Here is a 24,516-nt window from a genome sequence, read left to right as displayed (position 1 = left end):
AGCGTGTCCCTCCCGGCCTCAGTGCTGCTTCAGTAGAACAGCACTCAGAAAAACAAACTCACATTGCAGAGATGCTTTAGCAGAATATTTATTTAATGCCATAGTGAAGAGCAAAACTCAGTACAAACATAAACCCTCAGTGCCTTGCTCACTACTACACCGAGCCAAGGGAGAAGAGATTTCACAATCTTGGGAGAGGAGGGAGGAAGGCAGAGGCTGTTCCTTCGCCGTGTGACTGGACAGAGCGCTGGGGAGGGATCCTGTGTGCACACACACAAAGGACTCCCTTGTTTCTGGAACGCCTGTGATGACAGAAAACCTGAGTACAGGAGTTTTGGATAAAGCCATGGGCACCTGCTGGGGCACAGCAGGAGGAGGGCACAAGCCCTCCTGCCAAGGGCCGCAGGAGCTGTTAAAGCCATCAGTGCAGGTCAGACAGTGTCTGCTGCCTCCATTAAGTCTGTTTGCAACCCAAGGCTGTGAGTGGCAGAGACAACTGGCCACTGGTGCTCCTGGGGGAGTCCCAAATCGCCTCCCCCAGCCCCTGCCTGGGATGCGGCTCCCTTCCAGACACAGCCCAGAGCCCAGCTCCCAGGAGCAACTGCAGCTCCTGGGGTCCAGCCATCGGGGCCAAGTCGAGATTAGGAGCTTAATTTTAGACTCTTACATTTGGGTACCTGCTGCAGGGAGAAAAGCTTCAGGGACAGATACAGAGTAAACACCATCAAGTTTGTAATCGCTTCAAGTGAGCCAGCTCTGCTGTCAGAGGGGTCCCGGGGAGGAGCTGATCACTGAACCCAGGGCCAGCCAGCCCAGGCGGGGGAAGCTTATTCAACTGTCACGTCAAGCAGAGGGTGGCTGCGCTCCCCGGGCACCAGCGGGTGAACACCTGCAGCCACCCGTGGGTGCCTACACCTATTCACGGAGAACATACCAAGAGAACCTAAAGTGCCACGATTTGAGTAGCATGGGAGGGAGGTGACCACAAGACCCACCAGCCATCCTTACAGCTGCCACATTGGGAGGGGACAGCAGATCCCCTAGAATAAATACGTGACCAATGCCACAGCTTATTTAAGTGCTACTTAGCAGAGGAAGACAGAGGCAAAGCCAGCACCATGTTACCACCAGCCCTCCCCACTCTCAAGTTTGGAAACCGGCGATATCAACACGTAGTTGCTAACAGAAGGCATCGAGGGGGCACTGGCTGCATCCCTGGGGGCCACACAGGACACCAGCCAGGCCCCCCCAGCCCTGCCTCCCCCACTGCCCTCTCACTGCCCTCCAGTCCCTGCTGCCCTCCGGGGCCAAGGCGCCATGTGGGAGGAGGCACTCAGCATCACCCAGTTGCCTGTGGAGGTTTAGGACAAACAAACAATAAAACTACTATATTAAAAGAGTCCTGCAGTAAGGCAGCACAGCACTGTGCTGCGGCTTCTGCCACGTGCTCTGCAGCCGGTAGCTCTCGGTGAGGTCAGCCACGTCCCAGGCTACAGAGTACAAACGCTGGAGACGTGCTTCAGTCTGTTCTCCGGGACCAAAGCTCGCCCAGAGAGAGCTGTGACCAAGTAGCAGCGTTGGTGAGAAGCTGTGGGGAGCCCACCCTGCAGTGACCAGCTCGGGCTGCTGCCCGCCAGGCCCAGGAACAGGCCCTCGGCTCTTACGTTCTGTCTTTGAAGCAGATGCCCCAAGGAGGAAGCAATTCCCGCTACTGGGGTCCCTCCTGACTCAGCAGATGGGATTTACGTGCCCAGAGCTTGTCTCTGTTGTGCAGGGCTCAAAGCTCTGCAAGCTCCAGAGGAGGTGGCTGCAGTGAGGAAGCTGCAGGAGCAGGTGTGCCTGGGTTCAGCTTTTCTGGTTCATGAGCCAGGAGAAGAGCAGTTTCCTGGGCCTGGGCTTTCTGGCCTGCCGGAGGCGCAGCGCGCGAGGGGAGCGCCACACCTTGATGGTGGTGTCGTCGCTGGCTGTCAGGAGCAGCTCCTGCTCCACCGGGCTGAACGCCACCGAGTTCACCACGTTGTCGTGCTGCAGTTTGGCCAGGCAGATGTTATAGTGCCGGTCCCAGATGTAGCCATGGCGATCCTCTGCCCCGCTGCAGTGGACAGGACACCGGTAAGGATGTCACCCCCGCCGCCCCAGTAACCTCCTTCCCTCCGTGCAGGACGGAGGCAGAGGGTGCTCCAGCCTGGCCAGAGGCCCCAGCCTCCCGTCACCCACGAGCTTCAAGCCGAGCAGGCCAGCTCCCTCTGGGACCCAGAGGCTGTTTGAAGAGCCCCATTGACTCGCTCCACAGCACCTGCTGCCTACAGCCCCTAAGAAGGGCATTTGCCACCCACCACCAAACATGCCACAGCCCAAAATTTCCCCTTTCTTCACTGATTTCACAAGGTTTTATCAGCACCCTCTGATTCAGTCCCTCTGCTCTTTACAAACCTCCTGTTTCCTGCTCTGCTCACAACAAACAGGAGTTTCCAGCATGAGGACCAGCCCTGCTTGCACAAGCTGTCCCGCAGCGATGGCCCCAAGGCCCTCCTGGATGTGGGTCCAAGGATCCTGCCCACCCTTATTGCCACACACCTTGCTACGAAGTCCCTGCTGACGTCCAGGAAGATGAAGAAGCACTCCTCGTTGGGCGTGTAGGCCCGATGCGCACGGAGGGCTCTTTTCACCTCCTTCATGGTCTTCAGGTCGAACACGTGCAGATCGATCTCCTCGGCGATGGGGGGTGGCTGCATGGGGTCGGAGATGACGCAGTCCCGAGGCCAGGCACGGCTGTTCACGTACAGGTACCTTGGGGAGGGGAGCAGAGGGGTTACCCTGCACCTTGCCACACACAACGAAGCTCACGGAGCCCCACTGTAAATGCGCAGCACAGTCAGGCAGGGCAGGGACCAAGCAAGCCTGCAGCTCAGCTTACTAAAATCCAGGCTGAAACATGGGAACATGTTGCTGAAACACTTCTTACCATGTTTGGAAAGGAAAGGGCCCCCACAACTGGGGAGGTGGGCTAGGTCAAGCCTCTTTAATCCCATTAAAGCCAACTTTAAGGATGGTGGTGTATTGTGACCAGCAGGTCGAGGGAGGGGATTCTCCCTCTCTCCTCCACTCTCGTGAGACCCATGCCTGCAGTGCTGGGTCCAGCTCTGGGGGCACCAACATCAGGACACGGACCTGCTCGAGTGGGGCCAGAGGAGGCCACAAAGATGCTCGGGGGGCTGGAGCACCCCCCTGTGAGGACAGGCTGAGAGAATTGGGGGGGTTCAGCTGGAGAAGAGAAGGCTCCGGGGAGACCTTAGAGCGGCCTCCCAGGACTGAAAGGGGCTACAGGAAAGGGGGGAGGGACTTTTTACAAGGGCATGTAGTGATAGGATGAGGAGTAATGGCTTTAAACTGACAGAGGGCAGATTCAGTTTAGGTAGAAGGAAGAAATTCTTCCCTGTGAGGGTGGTGAGACACTGGCGCAGGTTGCCCAGAGAAGCTGTGGCTGCCCCCTCCCTGGAAGGGTTCAAGGCCAGGTTGGATGGGGCTTTGGGCAACCTGGGCTAGTGGAAGGTGTCCCTGCCCATGGCAGGGGGTGGAACTGGATGATCTTTAAGGTCCCTTCCAACCCAAACCATTCTGTGACTCCATGATTGATCTGCCTCAGGAACAAGACACGCTGGTGTGGGCAGCTCCTTCACTCTTACAAGGCTCCTTGCCTGACCCCATCCTGGGCTCAGCAGTGCAGAGGACAAAGCATTCCTGCCGAGATCTGGGGAAATGCTCAGGTGGTAACACATGCCATCAGTGTGTCTTAGGACATAGTGGGATGTGAATGAGCAGAGCAGCCTATTCAGGCACCCTGCTCCATCCACTAGTCATTTCTTCTCCTGTTCACCCCACAAAGCCCCTAAGCAGCTGTCACCCACCCCCTGAAGCGTCTGAAGCCAGCACTGCCACCCCACCACGCTCACCTGTGGTCAGGGGAGAGGCCCATGCCAATGATGTGCCCGTGGATGTCGATGACGTGATCCAGTGAGTCGAAGAACTCATCGGAGCGCCTCTCCTCCCCAAGCACCGGCCCGGCAGTCGTCATCTGATGGGGCAGGATCCTTTTAATCCCTTGGAGACAGAAAGCAGAATCAGGTGGTTCTGCAGGCTGCTGCCAGCAGACAGGAGGGCTGGTGGAAGTCCCCAGGCTTCAAGAAGGGGCTTCCCTTAGTGCTGCTAAGAAGGAAGAACTGGCTTGCCTACAGCTGAGGACCTGGACAGGGCTGTGGTCCCTGCCAGGCTCCTTCAAGCTCTCTCGAGCAGTGCCTTTGGCCAGGACGCTGCCCACAGTTGATGCACTGGCACATTCAACCCCAGCCAGGAAGATGCCCAGTGCCCGGCTGCCAGCACAGCTGGCACGGCCACTCCTCGCTCCAAGCCCAGGCCGCAGCATGCTCTGAAGCACAAGGAAGCTGCGCTGGCCCAGGAGACACTCTGGTTGCAGAAAGGTTTTTCTCCTGAATGAATCGTTGGGCTGGGCCCATTTCCTGCAATATCCAGCCTGGAGAAGGCCCAGCAGATGTGCTGGCTGTGGCAGGGTTTACCCCCACCACTGTCAAGCGTAGGTGGGGGTCAGCCCCAGAAAGCTCCAGGAACAGGGGTTTAAACCCAAACTAGGTTCAAGCACTTTTATCACTTTTAAACTTCCTAAGGGAGACACATGCTATGGGTCCCCTTCCAGCTCTAGACGGAGGTCCCAAGCACAAACCATCCACAACAGCTTCCTGGAGTACTCCTGTGAGCCTCAGCAGCTCTCGGGCACACATGGGCTTAAATCCTCAGCGGGTCCAAGAGGAGCTGGAAGACGGCCCATCCCATCGCCTCTCTGAGGGAATCGCTGCCGAACACCCTTGATTTTAACCCTCTTCCGCAGAGCAACAAGGTAGAGGTCACACCACACCACACCTCAGGTCCGAGGCCCTTCACAGCATCACTGGACCTGGGCAGCTCAGGACCTCCACTCTTCCACCCCACTGGCACTCTCACCAGCACGCTTTGCCCCTTCCTGCAGCACTAAGCTCTCAGGTATGTGGCCCGCACACGCACACACCAGCAGAACAAGCGGCTTTGCACATGACTCAGACCTGACAGCGGCACAAGGGAGACAGGAGCTCGAAGGAAACTCCTGCAGAAGTGCTTGCGTGCCGCAGATCAGGCAAGATAGTGCCGATGCCCAGCAGCTGGGCGCGCGGCTCCCACCAGCAGCCGGGTGAGAGACGAGCACAAGCGCAAGCTCTTTCAAGTACCGGTTCCTTGAGGGCAGACAGCAGATGCACAAAGGCTGGTTCAACACACAAACCAATGGGCAAATATAATATTTTACAGTGACTCATGGCTGGGAGAGGAGCCGAGCCAGGGTTCGTCCCTCCAAACAGCCAGTCTGTGCCGCGGGCACTGGCCACCGGCCAGGGAGTCACTGGAGTTCAAAGGCACCAAAACCCACGGCCCTGGGAGGCTGCACTGGCAGCCAGCGGAGTCCAATGGCAGGGGCTGCCTCTGCGCCACGCTTCGCCTTCACGTGCTGCAGGCCCCAGCCTGTGAGGCAGCGTTTGCTCAGCCTGGCAGACCACGATGCAGCGCTGCCCACCCGCCAGGCGTCCAGAGACAGGCTGCGGCCCACCACGTCTGTCCGCAGACCCGGCCGTGGGCAGCAGCGCTACGCTCAGTCCAGGTCACGCTCCTAACTTGGGTGGGCAAAGACCAAGTGACTCTTCTGCAAGTAGCCTACAGCTTTGGAAACTGCCTTTCCCTGCCTTACTGGGCTGTACTGGTGCAGGACCAAGTAACAGGAAGGTTAGAAGAGCCTGCAGCAGACAAGCGAGGCGGTAATTGTGCAAGCAGCAAAAGGAACTGAAATCGTCTGGCTTTACAGAAGAGTCTTCTCGCCTGGAAGCAGCTCTCCTTCCCACCCCACATCCCTACTGATCTGTCTGGTCCTTTCCACTGGACTTCTCTGCTAGCTTTAGGGGCTTTTGGAGAATCAGCCAGATTACCTGCATCTGCTCATCACTGCACTGATTTCCTATAAATTCAGACTCTGCCAGTCCCAGTGCCTCAACAAGAGAGCCCCAGCTGAGCAAGGGAAGTCCTAACCCGGAAAAAGGTCACCGCAGCGCCATTGCCTGGCTCGTGCTGCAACTACAGTCCCTTGTACCCCACCGAGCAAGAAGGCTGAGCACCAGCAAGCTGCCTGGCATTCGTTTGCCATGGAAACACCCACTGGGGCAGCTAAGCCTCTTCAGTACCAAATCAGGGGTGCCCAAGTGTCTGGTAAGGCTGAAAGGCCACACGATGCAGGGTGATCACACACCGGGCAGTGGGGAAGGCAGGCAAGGCACGGGGGCGAGCAGGGCTCCATCTCCCAGAGCTCAGGGGACACTGTGCAAGCAACACACATGTGAACTCCAAACTGCTCAAACTAGTCTTGCCCTATGCCCCCACAAGAGAACAGGACTGCGGCCCTTCCACACACCCTGATCAGGGCAATCACTGCCCTTCACATCCACCCGCTGGTGTGCAACTCATGGCTGATGTCCTTAAGTCAGGAGTTCCTTCTTGATCTTCTGCTCAGCCCTTGCCACAACTTTCTTGTTTGGCCACATGTCAAACCTGGTAGCAACAAAACAACCCTCAGGCAAGCGCTTGTGGTGTGGGGGCATCTCAAAAGCCTCCTGTATCAAGAATCCAGCAGCCTGAGCAAAACGGCAACTCACTCACCACAAACAGGCAGCAAATAACACAGGTCTTTTCCAGATTCAAATTCAGAGTGTAGCTGCAGCCCACACCCCCAGGGAGGCTGGCGTGCCCTGGGCTCAGACCACAGCCTTACCTATCTGGTGTGGGGAGTAGGTGAGGCATCCTGTGGTAAAGATTAAGTATTTTGTCTTGCTGTTGCTGTCTGTGGAGAGCAGGTTCAGCTCAGGCGGTTTAGTTCTGTTGCGTACGAACAGCTCAGCCACCTTTGTCTCCAACTCTGTCTCAGTCATGGCAGGCCTCACACGGCCCTCCATGATATCATCAAAGAACTGCTGCAGCCCATCCTCTGCTGTCACACCCCCGTCATCTGGCAATTCCTGTACTGCTGGCTCTGGAGTCTGCTTGGGCTTGGCCTCCTCTTCCTCGCTGTCACTGCCAAGATCAAAGACTGGGCAGGTGGAGGAAGCAGCTAGCTGCTCCTCGTAGTCCAGGAGCAGGTCTGGGGAATCGTACCGGCTGCAGTCAGCCACCATCACTGTCCGGATAGTGCTGGCATTCAGGTTCTGGATTTTGAACAGTCTCTTCACTACATTCACATTCTCCGACTCTATGCCCTGCAAGCAAAAGGGAGAAGTAAACAGGAGCCACCTCACCGGAAGGTCAGTCCTACAGCTCAAACTAAGAGCTGTCTGCCCAGACCTTGAGCCCCCCCAGCAGACACCAGCCACACACCGACCTCTCTCTGCACTCCTATATGACCATGAGAACTGGCCCAAGAGGCTGGCCAGCATTGTTGCACTCCTTCCTATCTTGGAGGTGGGTACAGAGACAAAAAGGTCCTGCAGGCAGATGACAGCAGAGTTTGGAAACAGAGAGGCTGGGCAGCCTTGCTGCCACCCCCCTGTCTGAGGTCACTAGCTGGTGCTGCTCGGCACTTTACAAGAATTTCAGGAACAGGCCTCTGCCATAAACATTGGTGCAGCACGAAGTGCCATCCCCTGGCCTACAAGCAGCAGAGGCAGAGGACCTTCACACTCCTGGAGCTCCCCTGTACCCCGCAGCAGGACCAGCCTGGTTATCTGCTCCCAGACACAAGCAGCAGGTCTCTTCCTGCCTAACTGCTCTGGCAATCTGTGGCTGCACTTCCAACACCCCCCATCAAAGTGGGCAAGGCCCTTCCTTGCCTCTTGGAGATGGAAGAGTTAATGCTGTAGTGTCAGCACACCACAGAGATGTGGTTAGGGGAAGGGTCTCTGCTAACAGAGGATTTCACCTGGGGCCAGCATCAATCGTTCATGTAAAAAAACCACAAAACACCAGGATCTGCAGCTGTGGTGTTGAGACAGAGACAAAACATGGAAGAGGAACATGTTGAAGCAGCACAAGTGCCAGAGAATGAACAAGCAGCGAACAAGCAGTCTAAGGCCAGCGCACACTGATCTCCAGCATCTCATCACAGCATCAGAGACAGAACCTGGCCCACAGAAATGTCAGCAAGGACAGGCAGGGCTGAGCTCAGCCTCTCAGCTGCCTCTGGCTCCTGAGACAGTGCACTGGGCTGCCAAGTGGGAGAATGGCCACTGCTCGGGTACATGCCAGACTACAGCTGTCCCAGGCCCAGCTTCATACTATCAAGGACCTCAGCAACCCTCTGTGGTTCAACCACTCTCCTGTTGAGCAACACATGCTCTAGGCACTGCACTCAAGTCCTCATCCCAATTAATGGGGCAAGAGTTAATGGAATCCGAGGGTAGAGTTAGAATATTGCAATGGGCACCACAACACCGAGCGTGGAGAAACCTCACGCAAGGGTTGCCTCAAGCTTAAGCTCCTGAGGGCAAGTCAGAGAAGACAAACAGGCAGGACAGGAGGATTGGGCCATTCTTCCCCACTCACACCTCCTCCGCAGCTTTTCCTCTCCCAGAAGCCAGCAGGAAGCTGCGTTGCCTGTGGAGCTGGAACAAAGGCACCTCACCTGGAAAGCGTTGTTCAGCCACAGCACAGAACAGGAGGTTATCCGCCCGATCCGATGCAGATTGCCAGAGATCAAGTTGGTTTCATTCAGCCAGCAGCCAAACACATCGTAGGGTTTATTCCTCACCCTGGAAAGCAGCGTGAAGTTCTCTGGAAGGGAGGGGAAACAGGAGTGTGAGGTGATGGCTCCTGGCAAGGGCCTGGAGAAACCGTGGCAGAAGACACGGGAAGCAGATTCAAGTCTCCGCAGGAGAGGAACTGATGCAGCACCTCCAGCGCAAGCTGAGCGGACACTGCCCAACCACCATCCAACTTCCAGTCACTGCTGAGAAGACAGATTATTTCTCTCTTCTACAGAGATGTGTGGGGAGAGCATGCACAAGGGAAACCAAAATAAAAGGGCAGTCAGACAGAGCCGGATCAGAAGCAATCTAACCTCACAGCCTTTCTCCGAGCATGGCCCAAAGCAGACACCCCAAGGACAAGAACAAGTCAAACATGTACAGAACTTCTTCACCCCCGCCCCTGGGGCTCAGGGCCTTCCTGAGCAAGACAGCTTTGCATTTAGCAGCACTCCTTGATTTTTGGTGCAGTGGGGCTGTGGCACAGAGACAGTGAGAGATCATGCAGCTGGAATTAGTTTCACAGAACTGCAGCAGAAGAGGTGAAGCAGGCCCAGATGAATGTGCCTCAGAGCCACGTGAGACCTCAGGGTGGGACCAGCACCACTTGAGTCAGAAATGGTGGCTTCAAGACAGTAGGTAATGTGGATAACTCTTGCCTTGCCCAGACTGTCACTTAGAATGAAAGTAAAGTGAAAATAAATATAAACTACACTGCCTTTAGGTGATGACATGGTGACCTGAGCAGAGCTAAGGCTATCCAGAAGGTTTACCCTATGAAACTGTGATTGGGACCCCATGGTGGAAGGTAGGACAAGCAGAGGTCAAGGCCACTGCACACCCAAAGAGGAAGGGAAGCCCAGCACCCACCATTTCACACCTCCCAGAAAGCCCCAGTGAAGGCGAGGGCGGCATTTACCCATGCTGATTACGGCAATCTCTCCTGATGAGGAGTTGTGAGGCCCCACAAAGACACCTGACACCAGAAGGAGGGAGTCATCGGAGTTGAACTGGGAGAACTGCGTGTAGCTCCAGTTGTAGGGCCTCATGTTGGAGCTGTGCTGCAGGGAGATTTCCAACTCATTGCTCCAGATCTATAGGCAGAGGGACAAACAGTCAGGAAGCTGTTGAGAAGCCTGAGAGCAGCTCCACTTTATCTGCACTCACCAGGACAAAAAAAAAAAAAATAGTATCAAAGACCTTATTCTTCTTATAACTGCTTCCCAGACCTGATTTGCCTGTCAATTCTCTTGACAGAAAATGGCCAACAGCTTTGGAGAGTGGCTAAATGTAGGACTGTTCTCCATCAGCCACCGGAGAAGGTGTTCAAGCAGTGAATGATACTGTCCCAGCTGGATTTTTCAGCATGTTCAGAGAGACTTCTCCCAACACAACCACTCATGCAAGACATCTTCTGCAGTGGATCATTGCCTCCACACTCTTTGTTAGACCCACAGCACAACAGGGGACTGGTTTGCACCTAGAAAGCAGCCAGAGCCAGGCAGGCACCTCGGCCACCTTCACACAGGCTGGAGCTGGAATCCACAGCCCTCAGGGCTACAACTGCAAGAGTCATTAGTTCTGTGGCTTTGAGAACAACTCAGCATCTGCAGGAACCGGCCTAAATCCAGGGACACCCGATCAAAGCTCTGCTCTCCGCAGACTTCCTAAAGGCTGCTCTCACAGCTAAGCCCCACTAAACCAAAGCTGGAAGGTTTGTGCAGGGGAGGCTGCCACTTTACCTTGACGGTGCAGTCTTTGGAGCACGATGCAAACAAACAGCCAGAGTGGGAGAAGCTGAGGTGCAAAACCTGGTCATTGTGCTCCTTCAGGGCCTGCACTTCCACACAAGGGATGGTGTCGTAGAGCCTCTGGAACTCGTCATACCAGGAGACAGCAGCTGTAACACACAAGCAGGGACATGGGACAGGAATGTAACTGGAGGGAAGCGACAGACCTGAGCTAAACACAGCAGCCACAGAATCCGTATTTAATAAAGTGCAGCCTTGACTCCTGCTAGCAATGCCAGGAGCTCTGCTGGGGCCACCATCCCTACAGCTTCAGCTGAGTTAGCAGGGCTTAACATTTTTCTCAGTAGCTTCCCCACTCCCACACACAAAGTATCTTTTCTTCCAGTAAGCACACAACTCCGCACCACAGCACTACCTTCTAAACCAGTACAGCCACTGCAAGAAACATCTGGGGCATAGCTGTTAGCTATCTAACAAAAACCTTGCTCAGGACAAAACAGCCATCAGAACTGCAGACGTGCTCCAGCAAAATGCAAACAAATCTATCATGTGATGAGAGGGAAGCTGCTCCTCAGGGTACCGGGCTCTGCTCTGATTATCTTTATCTTGCCTAACAGAATTAAGAAGGTTCCAGAAGGTTTAACAGTTGGACTAGATGATCTTCAAGGTCCCTTCCAACCTAGATGATTCTGTGATTCTGTGAGAAGGGGTATAAGACCAGGAAAAACCAACTCCATGAGATAAGAGACTAGAGAAAACAAGAGACAAGAATTGGAGCTGGACACAGTGTGCCAGGAAAGAAGAGCCCTGCACTAGAAAAGCCTGAAGCACACTCACAGAAGTCACAGTGATGGCCAACAGAGACAAATAAAGAGGATTTTTAATGAAGTGCCTGGTAAGGCAGCCTACAGACCGTGCAGCAGCAAATCCCGAGGAAGCAAAGAGGATTAGACATGTATATGGATAAGGGCCAATTTCCCTCGTTACGTTGAACAGGACTGAAGCACTTTTTGGAACTCGCTGCAGCCCAGGAGGCACCTGCACCTGCAGGCAGGGAGCAGCTTGCTGCCAGCACATCCCACCATTGCTCACCAGGCTGGGGGCTTCATCCCCCTCTGAAGCTCTTGGTCCCGGCCTGTCCATCTGGGAAGCAGTCTGGACAGATCCCACCAAGCCAAGCAACCCTGACATTTCCCCTTACAAGACTCACTGGATACCATTCCCCAACTCACGGAGCTGCCCAGGGTAGGCAGGCTGGCAGGGCATTTCCCCAGGCTCCTGCTTCAGCCCCTTCCTGGGTCTGCAGGCCACCCCCTGCCCCTGCTGCCTCGTGGAGCTGCCTCACAGCTCCAGAAGCGCAGCCTGGGAGGTGCCCAAATATATTACTGAGTTACACCGACTGCTCAATCCCAATTAGTGCTAAAGCATAGGGCTGTCAGCTTACTAACTAACTTCAGGAGGCTGGAAGCAAACAAGCCTGGTCAGAGCCTCCGATAATATCCTCAACCCCAGGGAGCTCCAGGGTCATGCAGCCCCAGTCCTGCCATCCACATCTCACCTCTTCTCTGAGCCCTTTTCACTGCTGTTCCCCACCGCAGGGAGATGGGCTCCCTCTGCTTGATCCTCAGCATTTCTTCCTGTCCTTCTATAGCAATGGCAACTCAAGATCAAGAAACCAATCCCCTCCGCCACGGCCACGGGGCGGAGGATGGAGCACAGCTCTCCCAGACCTCTGCAGCACGCTGGGAACGGGCTTTTTGGTCTCCAAGAGAGACCCACCTTGGCAGCAAGGGCTCCCATCAGCAGGTCCCCAAGGCCTGTCTCAGCTGGTGTGACAGCGTTGGGTTACCCTTCCAGACTGCACCAAACTGCTTCCAGCACCTGAAACTCAGCAGAGAACAGACCTGTGACCATACGACTGCTGCCAGCGAGACTGCCAACAGCTCCACCCAAGGAAGGCCCTGGCAGGCTCAGTTGATGCTGACTGTTAATGGGTCATCTTCCTACTGCGAGCTGAGGCCAAGATCAAGTCCAACCTGCCCTCACAAAGTGGGTCAGCTACTGCCCACTGTACAATTAAATGGCTGCACACCCACCTCCCTCTCCAGACAGCAGGCACAGGCGTTCTCCCTCCACAGACAGGCTGCAGCTGCTGCCTATGTCTTATGGAAATAGTCTGATCAGCTAATGTGTACTTGCAGCTCTTCCTAGTCTGGATGAGAAAGGGACAGTGCCTGAAGCAGGGACTTGCTGTGAGGTCCTGATCAGGAAAAGCCAGCAGCGATTATCATGGGCTGTGATGTAGCAGCATGCAGTGACTCACTGCGTCTCCTTAGGATCTCCCTCAGCAGCACCCAGACAAGCTGTGCAGTAACTACTGGAGAGCACCTGCCTAGAGAGAGCTCAGAAACCAACTTTCTGTGAACGAAAGGGAAAGTCGAAGCATTTTCAACCATTTGATGCCCCTTTCTGAAGGGTTCAGGCAGTTCTAGAGCCCTTCATGTGCACATCACCACCCAAGCCTGTAGACTACTAATGTGATACGGTTTAGTGGCTCCATTCCCTTGACACCAAAGGACACAGTGTTGGGCAGCAGAGCGGGAGAAGATTTTCCTTTCTGGGCTCATGGCAGGGAGGTTTCGGGTGCCATCACCCGGGGATGAGCCCCCGGAGCCGCCAGAGGCCCCGGGGCTGAGCAGTCCCTGGCCCGGCGCGACTGCCCTGCTCGCTCGGGAGGTTCAGGAAGGCAGCCAGCCCTGCACAGCCACGCCAGCCCCGTCCCCCCGCGCCAGCGCACCTGGGTGCCGGGGCACCTCCCGGGAAACGCGGTAGTAGCGGTAGAAGAGCTCCTTCCAGAGGAACTCGTCGCGGGCCACGGCGTGCCACTGCTGGCACACCAGCCCCACCGAGAGCACGTCTACGTGGTCCAGGTAGAGGAAGATCTCGTAGAGGACGCTGTCGGGGAGGAGGGGGCCGCCGCCCGCGTCCATCGTGTCATTCTGCCGCCGCGCCTGGAAGCAAACGGGGGGTGAGGCGCGGCCCGGCCCGGCTCGGCCTCCCGCAGCCCCGCCCCGGGGGCCCCGCGCCCGCCCCGGGGGCCCACACCCGCCGGCCCGCCCGGCGACCCGCGGCAGCACCGGCCCGTGCCCGCCCCCGCCCCCTCACGGCACCTCGGCGGCTCCGCTGCCCCCGCCTCCCGGCGGCGCTTCCGGCCTCCCGGCGGCACTTCCGGCGTCCCCGCCCCGCACTTCCGCCTGTCGGGGCCGCTCTAGCCGCTTCTCTCAGTGGTTTTATTTTCCCGCCCCCTCCAATCACCGCGCCGCTGTCTGCCGCAGGCCGGAGAGCTCGAGCGCAGAGCCTCGCCCCGCGCGCCAGGCGCAGCCAGCCGAGCGCCGCACGCTCGCTCACCGGCGCCCCGGCTGCGGCAGCTCGGCCCCGCCCGGCCCGGCCCGGCCCGGCCCGGCCCCGCCCCTCAGCCACGGGCCGGGGCTGCCCGGGACCCCCGGGGCTGTGGCGGGGACCCCCCGCGCCCCCCCCGCGATCGGGCCCCGCTGCCCCCCCGGCGGCCCCGCCCGGCCCGGCTCATGTGGGCCGCCAGCCCCCGGCCCCGGCCTGCCCCAGCCTTGACCCCGGCGCTCGCGGCCTAACGCGGCCTTCGGCCCCCGGGGGCCCCCGCCTGGCCCGGCTCCAGGCCGGCCGCGGTGCCCTCCTGACCCCGCCGGCCTCCCGCCCCCGCCGCTTCCCGGCAGAGCGGGCCCCGCCGGACCGGCGCTATGGTGGCCCTGGGCACCCTGCTGCTGCTCGGCCTGCTCCTCTCGGCCCCGCCGGGGCTGGGGCAGGGACCGGAGCGGCGGCGGCGGCGGCCGCCCCCTCCCCAGAGCCCGCTGGAGAAGGTGGCGGCTCAGGCTGAGCTCAGCCTCCCCCAGGTGAGGGGCCGGGGCCGGGCGGGGCTGTGGGCACCCGGCCGTCCCCGCACCGGGGCTGGGGCACAGCCCTGTGCCTGGGGCTGCAGCCTGTCCCCCTGCCTGTCCCCCTACCTGTCCTCCTACCTGTCCTCCTACCTGTCCTCCTACCTGTCCCGCTGCCTGTCCCCCTGCCTGTCCCCCTGCCTGTCCTCCTACCTGTCCTCCTACCTGTCCCCCTGCCTGTCCTCCTACCTGGCCCCCTGCCTGGCCCTCTCCAGGTCTGACCCTGTAGTGTCCCCCCTGCCTGCAGCGTCCCCCCCTCCAGACCTGCCCTTGCAGCCTGTCCCCGAGCCCCCCACAACCCCCCACAGTTGGGGCTCCAGGAGCACAAGCCCGGCACTGCCCGCAGAGCTGCCTCCTGAGGCAGGGGCAGGGCCGGAGCCTCTCCGGGGAGCCCTGTCCTGGCCGTCTGCCGTGCAGCTGGACCCGCGGCTCCGGCAGCCATCTCCATCCTCAGCCCCGGGGCCGGTGCAGCCCTTCTCGGGCTCGGGCTTGGTACTTGCCCCCCGCCATGGCGCTGGGCACGACCTCTGGCCAGGGCTCCGTTGACCTCGGGGCTCTGCGGAGGCTGCGAGCTGGGGCTGCAGGGCTGGCCGTGGGAGTGGAGTGCTCGCCCACCGCACACCCTGGGCTGCACTGGGGTGCTCGCAGCCTCCCTGGCACTGTGAGGCGTGGGGGGATGCCTTGGAGACCCCTCTGCGCAGCCCCTCTGCTCCAGCCTGTCCCCATGCCGGGCTCCTGTCTGTCCTGCTCTGTCCCAGCTGCCAGCCCCCAAACAAGGGCAATCGTGCTCCATGGGCACGCCAAGGGGCCAGGCTGTGGGCAGAGGTGCCACACAAGTGGAGACAGTACCAAAGTGCTTGGGGCAGAGGGGTGGTGGCAGCCGGGGTGGTGACCTCGCAGACGGTGCCACCCCAGTGCCATACAGCTCGCAGGGAGGTGGTTCCTGGTCGGCATGGCCTCCCGCTGTGGCTACCTGGCGGAGCACAGCCACCGGCTAGAGGCTACGGCGGTGACAGTGACTGTCCTGGATGGGCAGAGCCTGGCCATCAGCACCTTCAGGAAGCTGTGAGTGACACTGGCCACTGAGGCCGCAGGCAGGGACAGGGACGCTGAGGGCAGGTTGGAGCAGGGCTGGTGCCCTGGAAGGGGGACGGGGGACGCTGGATGAGATGGGGACGCTGCAGGCAGGTCAGAGCAGGGCCAGTGCCCTGGGGTGAGGATAAGGGACGCTGGATGGGATGGGGACGCTGCAGGCAGGTCAGAGCAGGACCAGTGCTCTGGGATGAGGATAAGGGACGCTGGATGGGATGGGGACGCTGCAGGCAGGTCAGAGCAGGACCAGTGCCCCGGCCACAAGCTCCAAGGAGGAGAGAGCTGCCCCAAAGCAAAGTGTGGGTGGGATCTCCTCTGGGATGTTTTGTGGTAGAGGCCCTGACCACGCAGTGCTGGCACCCTGCCATCCACACAGCCACCAGCCCAGGGTGGGCTTGGGCTGCCCAGGGGGCAGGTTGGGGGGCAGCCAGGCTGGGGAAACCAAGGCACCAAGTAGGCATGTGGTCGCTCCACGGCTGTCCAGCCAGGGACTGGCTCTCGGGGCCACCCCAGCTGAGGAGGGGGATCTTCAGTGCATCTGTGGGCATTTCCCCCTGGCCTGAGGGGGTCTGAGGGACTGAACCAGGCTCAGAGCTGTAGGGAGGGCGCAAGGACCCCTCGGGCTCAGCAGGTTTTCAGGCTCTGTGCCTCTCGCTGTGTCTCCGTGGGGCTCTGGGACATCCCTTTGCAGCATCTCCCCAGGAAGAAGACAAAGTCCCAAGAAAACAGGTCCCGTGTGTGCTGTGGCAAGCAGGGTGAGCAGGGACCTGGGCTGGATCCTCCCCAGCCTGTGCCGACAACCTCCTCCTCTCCCCATACAGGGATGGGATATGCTGGGAAATCAGGCAGCGCTATCTCCCTGCCCAGGCCCGTGGACGCTTCCTCCTGAAGGGTGAGGGAGGCTGGGCTGGGGTGGTGTGGGGTCTGCAGGGACCACAGAGCTGGAGCCCCTCACTCCTGCTCCCAGCAGGGCTTTGGTACCAATATCCTCCCTCCCATTGCCCTCCCCGTATCTCACCTCTGGGGTCTCAAGTGCCCCAGAGGTGCCATCACAGGCAGCGACACAGGCTGGTGCCTGCTGGGCTGCACCCACTCTGGCCCGGGTTTTCAGCCTTTGTACAGGGTGTATTCGCTCCTGGCAAAATGAGGTCCAGGGGCTAATCGGGCTTAACCAGAACTAACTGGGGCTGCCCTCTGCCACGACTGTCTTTCCCAGGCCGTGGCTATGGCAGCAAGGTGGACGTGGTGGTGGGTGAGACGGACCACAGCAGCTACGCCATCCTCTATTACCAGAAGGGACGCAGCATCTCTGTCAAGCTCTATGGTGGGTTGGCACCCAGGGGCTTGTGGCAGATGAAGGATGGGGGCAGCAGAGAGGTGGGAAACCTGTGCTGGGCTCTGGGGATGCCTGCCAGAGCCCCAGGGGACCCAGACTCAGGGATGGGGTCTCCCCATGGGGCCCAGTCCCCAAATGGAGAGTTTTGTCCCCAAACGCTGCAGGGGGGGGAGTGGAAATTGGCTTCAATGAGCTGAAAGACCCCTTGGCACTGAGCTTTGCTGTGGGGGGGTATGGGGAGTTTTGGGGCAAGTACAGGAAGGGCTTGAGGTTGCTGATGGCACCTCGTTCCCTGCACAGGACGGACCAGCCGGGTCAGCGACGCCATCGCGGACAAGTTTGAGCAGCGCGTGAGGGCTGTGGGTCTGAGCGAAGACGTGACCTGCTACTTCCCCACATATGGTGGGTGGCACATGGTCCCCTGGGAGCAGGGGGTACCCATGGCGAGGGCTGCACCCGGGAAGGGCCCGGCAGCGGGGACTGAGGCCCTCCAGCGTGGGGAGAGGGAGACACATCCACACGGGTTTGAGCAATTTGTGGCCCCATGTCACCCACAGTAGGGCAACACCTGGGGTCTGTCCCGTGCTGCGGCCGTAGCAGAGACAAAGATGCAAGGACAGGGCTGTGCCCTGCTGTGTCCCTGGGGTGCATGGCTGGGGGGTCCTGGGTGCCCAGACTCTCTCTTTTGCAGGGTTTTGTGACTCCGCGGACGAGTTTCACATCCTCGACGGTGAGTTGTGGATCCCGGGCGATGTGCTGGGTCCCCGCCATGTGCTGGGCTCAGTCCCAGGCTGGGCACCACAGCAGCTCTCCTCGCCCTGGCTGCGGGCTGGGCATGCCACGCCGGACCCACACCACACCACGGCCGTGTGGTCCTGCCCCAGGAGTGCCAGGGGAGTGGTCTGACATGGGGGGCCATTCCCCAGGGTAGGGTCCCTCTGTGCCCTTGTGTGGGGTGAGGAGGTGCCAGACCATCACCCAGGATGGGCATCAGATGCACCCTGGTAAAGCGAAGCCCCGTTCACCCCCCACATGGGTTAGGCAGGGCTTAGTGGAGTCTATATTGGTGTTTCCTGGATGTGAGGGCTGGTCTGAGATGGCGTGTCCTGGGGACAGGGACACCCTGGGGTGAGGACTGGGGTCCCTGGGGGCAGCTCCATCACTTGTCGGTGGTGCTTGGGGAGGCAGAGGAGGGTCTCCAGCCCTGGTGCTGGGCTTGGACACCTCCCCAGCCCTTCAGCACTTCTCTTTTCCTTCCAGAAACAAAGCCGTAGGTGCAGACTGTTGCCAAGAGCTCAGCCCTTGCCTTATCCAGCCACTCATGGCCACGCAGGGCTGAGCCAGGGTTTGGCCAGACCCCACTGCTGCTCCACAGCCCTGGGCTCCCCGGCTCCTCCAGCTGCACTGGCAGTTGTGCCTGTCCTTGTCCTGTCCCCCCGCCTCAGCTTTGTGCCACCCTTCTGCTTGCAGCAGCCAGCAACACCCCAATAAATGCCTTGGAGAAGGGTCTGTGTCCAGGCAAGTCACCCCTTGATCTGCAAGGCCAGTGCTGCCTCCACCCCTGGACTGCTGGTGCCCCGGCACTGCGCTCCTGGCCCGGGGGTGCGGGGGGGCCACGCAGCCCCCTCCACACAGCTCCATCATCCTCTCCCTGAGCCTCACCCCAGCCATGGGGTTGTGGCAGTTCCCGGTTTACTCCCAGGTGCTGTAGTGCGTGTGAGCCTGCCCGGCGAGTGAAAGCCCAGCGCAGTTTGGGGAAAAGCACTGTGCCTGGTGCCATGGGGCCGCATGGGCTTGGGGGGCGCTGGGGACCCGCTCAGGATGAGCCCTTCAACCTGGACAAGCCAGGACATCCCTTGGGGACCCCAGAGGAAGAAACTTTGGCCCTGCAGTGGTCCTGCTGGTCCCCAGGGCCTCCGAGGCAGTGAAACACCCCACTCTCCTGCCCCAGCCCTGCAGACCGTGTTTCCCAAGGGGCTGCTGCCTGGGCCAGAGCCCTGCCTGCCAGGGCTTCCCAAAGCCTGCCTGCACAGCCAGCACCCCACCCCAGGGCCAGGCAGGGGACACCCCTCGCATGCTCTGAGCACGCTGCAGGGGCTGTGGGGGCTTGGACCAGGGTTGCAACCAGGGTAGAGGAGCTGCAGCGTTAACCCTGGGTCTGCAGCCCCTTGCACGACCCCTCTCCCCTGCGCGTCCAGCCTGGCTGAGTCTGTCCTGCCATGCACTTGGGCCAGGCCTGGGCTGTTTTGGGCAAGTGGTGCCAATTCCCCAGTGCAGGCTGAGCGGTGGGAGGGGACGGGGGGCAGCCCCCAGCAGCAGGCTGGTGCAGTGCCCTGGCCACCCCACAGCGCCCGGGGCGGGGAGCAGCCCTCTGCCCCCAGCGCCGGCGTTTTGCAATCTTAGCGGAAACTGGTAACACATGTTGTTTATCAGGGACTTATGTAAGGGACCGCCACGTGACTCGCCCGAAGCCTGCCCCTGTCCCCGCTGCCCACATGCGGGGCAGTCGTGTCCGGCTGTGCTCACAGACCCCCCCGGGCCACCCGGTTGTGTCTGGCAGAGTCGGGGTGTTATGGATCCGGCTGACTTTCTGCCCTGCACCCACCTGCACCCCAGAAGTGGCTGCGCTGTGGTGGAGCCGTGGCAGGACGATGGGAGGCGAGGGGAGACCCCTGCCCTCCTGCCTCGGGGAGCTGGGCTGGTGCCCAAGGACCCCCCTGAGCCCTGCACCCCAGCTCAGCCCTGCCCATGTTTATCTGGCATGAACCCATTTCTGGGGTGCAAATGCCTGGGTTGTGCCTAAGAGTCTGTGTTGAGGCACCGCGGTGACCCACAGCCCAGGTACCTCCATCCTGCCCGTGCCCCCAGCCCCAGCAGTGGGCTCAGCCCACCACCCACGCTGCTGCCGGTGCCCCCGTGTGCATCTGCGTGCCCCCATGCTCCTGAGCTTGCACCCAGCTTTGCCACCCAGCTCCTTGGGCTGGCCCCCTGCTTTGCCACCCCCAGCAGAGCCGAGAGAGTGGGCACCTCCCGGGCACCCCCTCCTGCTGCTGGGCAGGGCAGGGAGCCAGAGACACCCGGGGAACAGGGTGGTTTTGTGTTCCTGCCCCAGCGCAGAACCACAGAGACTCCCACGGGTGCCCCGATGCCTGATGGAGCGAGCTCCTCCTGGCACCCTGCACTCCGAGGGTGGGCTCAGACAGAGGCTGAGCCCCTAGCCCAGCATGCAGGGGGGCCCCAGCCGGGCTCTCGTGATGCTCAGTCCTGCCCAGCTCAGCTTTTGTTTTGTTTTAATAAATCCGCAGAGCTGGGGCCGGCCCGGCCCCCGGCGCGTGGTGTGCAGGGCCAGGCCGGGCTCGCAGCTGGGCGCGGGGAAGGGAATGTGCTGGGCCGGGCGGCAGGGTGGGCTGCCAGAGGGAAAAACCAGCTGTTGTGAAAACACGCTCCTTACGTAAAGCAGAGCTGCTGGGCTGTCCTGCCCAAAGCGAGCCAGACCCATGGGTGCTGCTGCTTTGATCCCCAGCTATCACCCTGTGGGTGCTCAGGGTGTCCCCACATTAAGGGGGGCAGCTCAGCGCTCGCTGGTGACCCCAAACCAAGGGGGAAGATGTTTCCCAGCCCCTCTTGGCCAAGGGTGCAGGGTGGCACGTGGGGGATGAGGCGCTGGGGGTCTGTCTGGCTGCGTGCTGGTCCCCAGGGGCTGGGCGTTGGGGCTGCCTGAGGCTGGAGCCTGGCTCCCCCCCAACACCCCCAGCCCCCAGCTCACCATCGAGGTGCACTGGAGCTGCACCTGGGTGGACGCACCCAGGGCCAGTCGAGATGCTTCCTCGGGTGATGCAGGGACTCAGGTCAGGGCAAGGTGGGGGGTCTTGCAGAAGCACCCAAAGGTGCCCACGAGTCCCATGGGTTGGATCAGGACCTGGCGGGCACTTGGCATTTCCTCCACCTCACTTGGGCCCCTCTCTGAGTCAGAGTGAGGCCATCCTGCAAGGATGGGGCAGTCGGCGAGCCCTGGCCCCCAGTCCCGGCCCCCTGCCCGCGCCAGACCCCTGCTCTGTGGCGCTGGGGGCAGGGACAGCCGTTGTGCTGGCTGCAAGCCCTATTTTTGCTGCGGAGAAGTTTGGCACCCCAAAGCAAACATGTCATATCAACAGGAGGGAAACATTTGCAGGTTCCCCTGCCTGCCCTTTGGCTTCGGCGCTCGCCCCTGCTCTTGCTTGCATAACGGCACGGGGGGGGGGGGGGGGGGGGGGGGGGAGGCAGGGCTGGCCCCCCTGGGGCCACCGCACAGCCTGCCCATAAATAGGGGCTTGCCTGACTCTCCGGCACTGCAGCACTCTGCCTGCTGCTCTCGATCGGCTCAGCTCAGCTCAGCTCAGCTCATCTCGGCTCGGCTCGGCTCGGCTCGGCTCGGTGGGAGACATGCACGCCACGCTGCTCAGCATCCTGGGGCTGGCCCTGCTCGGGGCACTGCGCGCACAGGACGGCTTTCCTGTGCAAACTGACTTCCAGCAGGACAAGGTGACCCAGCCCGGCCGGCATCACCTCCGTGGGGGTTTGGGGTGTTTTGGGGGATCCTCGCCCTGAAAATGTGTGCAGAGGTTGTTGCAGGTGGATTTGGGGCCAGGCTGGCTCCAGCACTGGGAGGGGCAGGGTGGCTGGTGCACCCATCCCTGGGGAGCCCCTGGGGCCTGGGTTTGGTGGCTCTGGGGGTGGGTGCAGGATCCAGGCTCTAGCCTGTGGGGCAGGACTGAGTAGGTGTGGGGCCAGGCCACCTCCTGTGCCGTGGGGTGGGTGTAGATGCACAGGGGTTTTATTTGGAGGACTGAGAAAAGCAATCTAAGTTTGACAAGCAGCGTGGAGATGGGCTGTGGACCCCCCTCCCCAACACGGACCCCATCCCCCCCAGCCCAGCGTCCTAAAAAACTAAGGGCTGCTGTGCTAGGGTGTCCCACACACCCCTCTGCCCTCCCACCCCAGGGTGCTGGCATGCTCGGGGTGTTTCCACTCCCCTTCCTCCCCCATGATGGGAAGGACGCAGCCCCCGCTCGGCTGCACGCTGGGAGGCCTGGCCCCACAGCCCTGGGGCCCCACGGAGCTGAGTCAGGGGCCACGCTGCCTGCTCCTCCAGGGAGCCCCCAGAGGGGTCCTGGGGGACACAGGCACCCCAGGAAGGTGATGGGTATGGAGGCATGTCCTGCAACGATGGGGGTCTGTCATGTCCTGCAAAGGGTTGTCCCAGCACAGCCCATCTCCAAGGCCGACAGCTCCCCCCTGGGTACTCCAAGCTCGTAGCCCCAGGGACCAGGCTGGGATGACCCGTACTGGTCCCAGAGTTCTGACCCCTCCTTGTGGTCCCGGATGGATGGAAATGGCATCTCAGAGCCAGGCAGTCCTGTCACCCCCTCTCCAGACTTGGCGTGAAGAGGAAGGAAACACCCCAAGTGCTGGGCAGTGAAGGGCACATCATAAACCACGTCTTGGTGGGTTTTGTGGGCATCGAGAGCTGTAGCAGCTCCCTGGGGAACAAGGACCCCAGGGCACCATCCTGCTTTGGGCGCAGGCTGGCAGGGGAGGGGGATGTGGCCTGGGCCGGGGCTGGTGGGTGGCCAAGGGGTGAGACAGGGTCTGTGCCTGGCTGGCAGCTGAGAGAAGTTTGTGTGCAGCTCACGGGAAGATGGTACAGCATCGGCCTGGCCTCCAACTCCAACTGGTTCAAGGAGAAGAAGCACCTGATGAAGATGTGCACGACGGTCATCTCCGTCACTGCAGATGGGAACCTGGAGGTCACCTCCACATACCCCAAGTATGGGCACGGGGAGGGGGGTGGGCGAGCAGGGCGTGCTCCCCCACGGTGCCCTGCCTGGGGTTATGTGTGGGCTGGAGCGTCCCCCACAGCCCCTGTGACGTCCTCATGCTGCGCTCCCCAGGGGTGACCAGTGCGAGAAGAGGAACAGCCTTTACACTAAGACGGAGCAGCCGGGGCGTTTCAGCTACACCAGCCCACGTGAGTCCCCAGCTCCCAGCCCGTCCTCCTGTGGGGCAGCCCCTGACATGTCCCCAGCTCCCAGTTCAGCCCCGTTGTCACCTGCTCCTGCCCTCGCTGGAGCACCTCGGGGCTGAGCTGTGCCCTCCCCGTCCCCCGCAGGCTGGGGCAGCAAACACGACATCCGCGTGGTGGAGACCAACTACGATGAGTACGCCTTGGTGGCCACCCAGATCTCCAAGAGCACTGGCTCCTCCACCATGGTGCTGCTCTACAGTAAGTCCCCTGGGACCCCCGTGCTGCCCACCCCACCACCACCCTGGGGTCCCCCGGGATGTCCCTGGTGGGGGATCTCTCCCATGGGAGAAGCGCAGCATCATCTCCCAAGCTGGGATGATCCATGGGATGGCTGGGTCAGGACCCCCTTGCTGGGCTGCTTGCACCCTGGGGCAGCATGACCCCTCGCTGGGGGGTGCAGGGGGGCTGCCTCTCACCCTGCTCTCTCTGCAGGCCGGACAAAGGAGCTCAGTCCTGAGCGCCTGGAGAGGTTCACCCAGTTCTCCAGGGAGCAGGGCCTGATGGACGAAGAGATCCTCATCCTGCCCCAGACGGGTGAGAAGCTGGAAGGGCAGAGGGGTGGCAGGGAGCAGGGGCTGAGGTACCCTGTGGGGCTGAGTTAGGGAGGAGACCCTCCTGCCTTCTCCCTGCCTTCCTGCGGGGCCGGCGTTGGGGCCAGCTGCGGGGTGCTGCTGGGCAGAGCCCCATGCAGAGCCCCTCGGAGGGGGGCAGTCGTCCCCCAGCCCCTGGAAGAGCTGATCTCTGCTTTTCTTCCTCCTGCAGACAAATGCATGGCAGATGCTGCCTAGGTGAGTCCTCCCTTTGCTGGGGCTTGGACCAGCCCTGCGGGGGGGGGCAGTATGGGGGTTGCTCAGAGCCATTCCAGCCCACAAAGCCCCCATCCCTTCCCAGCCTCCCCAGGCTGCTCCTCTTCCTGGGGCCCCCCTTACTCCTGGCGGGGATCCCCCACCCCATCCCCATGGGGTGGCTCTTCTGTTGCCCCAGGCCCTGGGTGATGGGTGCCAGCGCAGGGCTGGCAGGGCCAGTGTCCCCCCCCGTGCCCCCCCCATCTCCCCCACCTCACCCCCATGCTCACTCCCCCATCTCTTCCAGACAGACCCACCAGCTGCTGCCGGCCAGAGCCCCGGGAGCGCCGCAAGCCGGTGGTGTCCCCGTCCCATCCTGTCCCCAGCGCACCCCCCACACCACAGCAGCCTTTTTTTCCCTGGCTTCGCACCCCACACCTGTACCCCTCTCCCCATTAAAGCCCGTATAAAACCAGCCCCCTGCCCTTGTCTGCTGGGTCGTTGTGGGGGAGCCCCAGTGGGGTGATGGGGAGGGGAAAGCGCGGCTGATGGTGGTGGGTTGGGCTGGGGCTGGTGTTGGGGGTCAGGGCTGATCCCAGCTCCTGGCCGTGGGGCTGCCGGGGTGGGACCCCATGTGCACTTGCAACCCCATGCCACAGTGTTGCCGGGCCACCAAACCTGCCCGGTCCAGGAAAAGA

General features: G+C 60.8%; 2 protein-coding genes across 7 annotated transcripts; one reads left to right on the top strand and one right to left on the bottom strand.

Moving 5' to 3' along the window:
- Positions 1-72: 72 nt before the first annotated feature.
- Positions 73-13,870, bottom strand: FBXW5 (F-box and WD repeat domain containing 5). 2 transcript variants are annotated; one of them, XM_074891097.1, is made up of 9 exons: positions 13,744-13,870; positions 13,371-13,584; positions 10,565-10,722; positions 9,742-9,916; positions 8,702-8,850; positions 6,860-7,340; positions 3,954-4,101; positions 2,578-2,790; positions 73-2,092 (listed from the first exon to the last, which is right to left on the bottom strand). In XM_074891097.1, exons 2-9 carry the CDS (start codon positions 13,561-13,563, stop codon positions 1,846-1,848), a joined length of 1,764 nt encoding a protein of 587 aa, XP_074747198.1. In that variant the 5' UTR covers positions 13,564-13,584; positions 13,744-13,870; the 3' UTR covers positions 73-1,845. The 2 variants fall into 2 exon arrangements, with proteins under 2 accessions (XP_074747198.1, XP_074747199.1); XM_074891098.1 differs by lacking the exons at positions 13,371-13,584; positions 13,744-13,870 and adding an exon at positions 12,132-12,336.
- Positions 13,871-14,033: 163 nt separating this feature from the next.
- Positions 14,034-24,293, top strand: C8G (complement C8 gamma chain). Of its 5 annotated transcripts, none has more exons than XM_074891210.1 (11): positions 14,084-14,499; positions 15,467-15,606; positions 16,325-16,388; positions 16,850-16,957; positions 17,661-17,699; positions 22,636-22,775; positions 22,900-22,976; positions 23,118-23,231; positions 23,466-23,567; positions 23,796-23,821; positions 24,130-24,293. In XM_074891210.1, exons 1-10 carry the CDS (start codon positions 14,347-14,349, stop codon positions 23,819-23,821), a joined length of 963 nt encoding a protein of 320 aa, XP_074747311.1. In that variant the 5' UTR covers positions 14,084-14,346; the 3' UTR covers positions 24,130-24,293. The 5 variants fall into 5 exon arrangements, 4 of the variants coding, with proteins under 4 accessions (XP_074747312.1, XP_074747311.1, XP_074747310.1 ...); XM_074891209.1 differs by having other exon boundaries at positions 14,102-14,499; positions 24,126-24,293; XR_012631832.1 differs by lacking the exons at positions 16,325-16,388; positions 23,466-23,567; positions 23,796-23,821; positions 24,130-24,293 and adding exons at positions 16,455-16,525; positions 17,270-17,371 and having other exon boundaries at positions 14,039-14,499; positions 23,118-23,232.
- The last annotated feature ends 223 nt before the right edge of the window (positions 24,294-24,516 follow it).

This window comes from Strix uralensis, chromosome 21 (genome assembly GCF_047716275.1).
Source record: "Strix uralensis isolate ZFMK-TIS-50842 chromosome 21, bStrUra1, whole genome shotgun sequence".
Classification (NCBI taxonomy): Eukaryota; Metazoa; Chordata; class Aves; order Strigiformes; family Strigidae; genus Strix; species Strix uralensis.
Note: the sequence above shows the minus strand (reverse complement) of the source record. Positions and strands in the feature narration are given on the sequence as shown.

What these genes read in the sequence shown, in the direction of transcription:
- FBXW5 (XM_074891097.1), bottom strand. Translation starts at nt 13,563, where the DNA reads ATGGACGCGGGCGGCGGCCCCCTCCTCCCCGACAGCGTCCTCTACGAG. An exon ending in GGAGGTGCCCCGGCACCCAG is followed by an intron (nt 10,723 to 13,370) that starts GTGCGCTGGCGC and finishes TGTGTGTTACAG; the next exon opens with CTGCTGTCTCCTGGTATGAC. An exon ending in CCAAAGACTGCACCGTCAAG is followed by an intron (nt 9,917 to 10,564) that starts GTAAAGTGGCAG and finishes CTCTGCCTATAG; the next exon opens with ATCTGGAGCAATGAGTTGGA.
- C8G (XM_074891210.1), top strand. Translation starts at nt 14,347, where the DNA reads ATGGTGGCCCTGGGCACCCTGCTGCTGCTCGGCCTGCTCCTCTCGGCC. An exon ending in CATCTCTGTCAAGCTCTATG is followed by an intron (nt 16,958 to 17,660) that starts GTGGGTTGGCAC and finishes TCTCTTTTGCAG; the next exon opens with GGTTTTGTGACTCCGCGGAC. An exon ending in CCTCATCCTGCCCCAGACGG is followed by an intron (nt 23,568 to 23,795) that starts GTGAGAAGCTGG and finishes TTCCTCCTGCAG; the next exon opens with ACAAATGCATGGCAGATGCT.